This window comes from Echinops telfairi, unplaced genomic scaffold (assembly GCF_000313985.2).
Source record: "Echinops telfairi isolate 266 unplaced genomic scaffold, ASM31398v2 ScPeMD7_18;HRSCAF=68, whole genome shotgun sequence".
Taxonomy (NCBI): Eukaryota; Metazoa; Chordata; class Mammalia; order Afrosoricida; family Tenrecidae; genus Echinops; species Echinops telfairi.
Genome location: NW_022103915.1, coordinates 67,583,196 through 67,585,256, shown reverse-complemented (window position 1 = coordinate 67,585,256; position 2,061 = coordinate 67,583,196). Strand labels below are relative to the sequence as shown.

General features: G+C 32.5%; 1 protein-coding gene across 1 annotated transcript in view; it reads right to left on the bottom strand.

The window, feature by feature from the left end:
* SEC23A (SEC23 homolog A, COPII coat complex component) overlaps positions 1–2,061 on the bottom strand; it is a 58,168-nt gene that overhangs the window by 39,799 nt on the left and 16,308 nt on the right. The window contains exons 4-5 of the mRNA XM_004698545.2: positions 1,823–1,909; positions 600–836 (exon numbers count right to left, since the gene is read on the bottom strand). Coding sequence (XP_004698602.1) covers positions 600–836; positions 1,823–1,909 — 324 coding nt within the window. The remainder of the gene's footprint in view (positions 1–599; positions 837–1,822; positions 1,910–2,061) is intronic.

The following is a 2,061-nucleotide window of genomic DNA, read 5'->3' as shown; positions in this document are numbered from 1 at the left end:
CAAATGTTTTGAGAATGATGAGGGCAATGAATGTACAAATGTGCTTTACACAATTGATGTATGTATGGATTGTGATAAGAGTTGTATAAGCCCCCAATAAAATGATTTAAAAAAAACGGATGATACACTTACAAGTGAAGGGTCCAATTTACATGATAACAATTTAGGGCAAACAAAAGAAAATGATGGGAATACTAAATTTAAAGTCTTCATTATAATATAATGGTACACACCATTTATAACAACATACTTCATAGAGGTCTTTATCAAGGCATTTACAGACATCCAAGGAGGCTTCAAAGTTGGTAGAAAAACAAAATGAAAAGATAACAGAAATCTCCTCATACACTGATTGATACTGACAGGTGAGACTTTAGATATATATACACAAAATATGTGAAATTATTCAGAAAGGGAGATATTTTTTGTAACAAGGACCATCACAAGGATTGTTTCATCCACTATACGCAGAGATACACTAGCAGGCACTTCACTATCATATTACTAAGGGTAAACTTATCTAACTATAAAACAAAAAAATCGATACTTTATTGATCTACTCCTTGTAACAGAATACATTCTTGCAGTTTGGTGTTTACCTGAAGCTGTTTGGCTGACAGATCTTTCGTTCCTCTGAAGACATAGCTTTTTGAAATGCCCTCACATCCAAGTTCATGAACCTGTACCATTCTCCCAAAAGTAATAAGTCCAACCAAAGCTGTAGGTGGCAAAAGACTTAAGGACATTTGCATCGATTCCTTCAGGGCTTGTAAGTCTTCATCTTCCATGCAAGTATCAACCACATAGAGGAAGATCAAAGGCATCTGAGGACCACGCTTAAAAAAATTACAAAAAGATCAAGCTTTTCTTTTTGTTTTGTTTTTTAAAGTTTTTCTTAAACATAATAACTCAGAAGACAAAGGAAATCATTCACAGTACATGCAGGCACAGGCATCCCAGTACGTTGCTGTGAGGTGCTATCTGGTAGAACTGACTCACAGTGACAGAACGAAACGCTGCCTTGGTGCCGAGCCATCCCACCCCTGCTCTGAATATGGTCGTTCAAAAAATGAGGAGTATTTCATGCTGCTGTTAAAGGACATTGAAAGCATACCATCCCTGATTGAAAATTCAAGTTTGAAAACACTAGTAATAGCTATACAGAGGGAATTCTCACTTTCCACTTTATTTAATGACATGACTTTCATCAATTATAATAGATACTACTTTTATAATATAGTCTAAAAAAAATCAAATGAGCTAATTTTTTGTCTTTTCTGTGGGGAGTGGAAATGAGCTAATTTCTACAAATTATTTAAACCTAAATTTGATTTACAAAGAACTAGAAACTGGCCAGTCTGGACAAAGTACTGACTGCTACAAGGGAACCATAATTATGTTTACTTTTATAGAAGTCATAAGAATATTAGTACTTTCAAACCTTAAATATATAAACTATTATGTTTTACAGAGAAGTGGTTTTGGTAACAAGGGCCAATGACAGGGTGATTGTATCAACTCTACTCAGGAATACGTCAGCAAGCTCCATTATCATACTGCTAAATATGTGTAAACTGATCTTCTAAAAATGATATTCTATTGTGTTACTCAGCTAATAGATCACATCACTCTATCCACTAGATGACATCAATCAAATAATTATGAAATTACCTCCAGTTATTACCTTTGAAGTGTCTCATCAATTCAAAGTGAAAATTAAAAAGAATGCCTTTTAAGTCATGTTAATTTATGAATTATTTTGGTATAAATTAAAATACTGGACGTCAAACATTTTCTTAAAACTTTACCCTTATTGACTTACCAGAACTACATATTCAATGCTAGAAAACTGAGGTAAAAGTTCAGCAGGTTGATTCAATTCAGATATGCCAGCATAGGTAGGTGGAAACTAGAGAAAGAAAAAAAGACAAAACAATGTATAAAAAATTATTTCCAGAAAGAGTAATAAAATGTTTAACTAAATATAATTATTTACTTATTTAGCTACTTTAAAAATAAGTACTATCATATTAAAACTAACATCTTAAAAATAAATTTTTT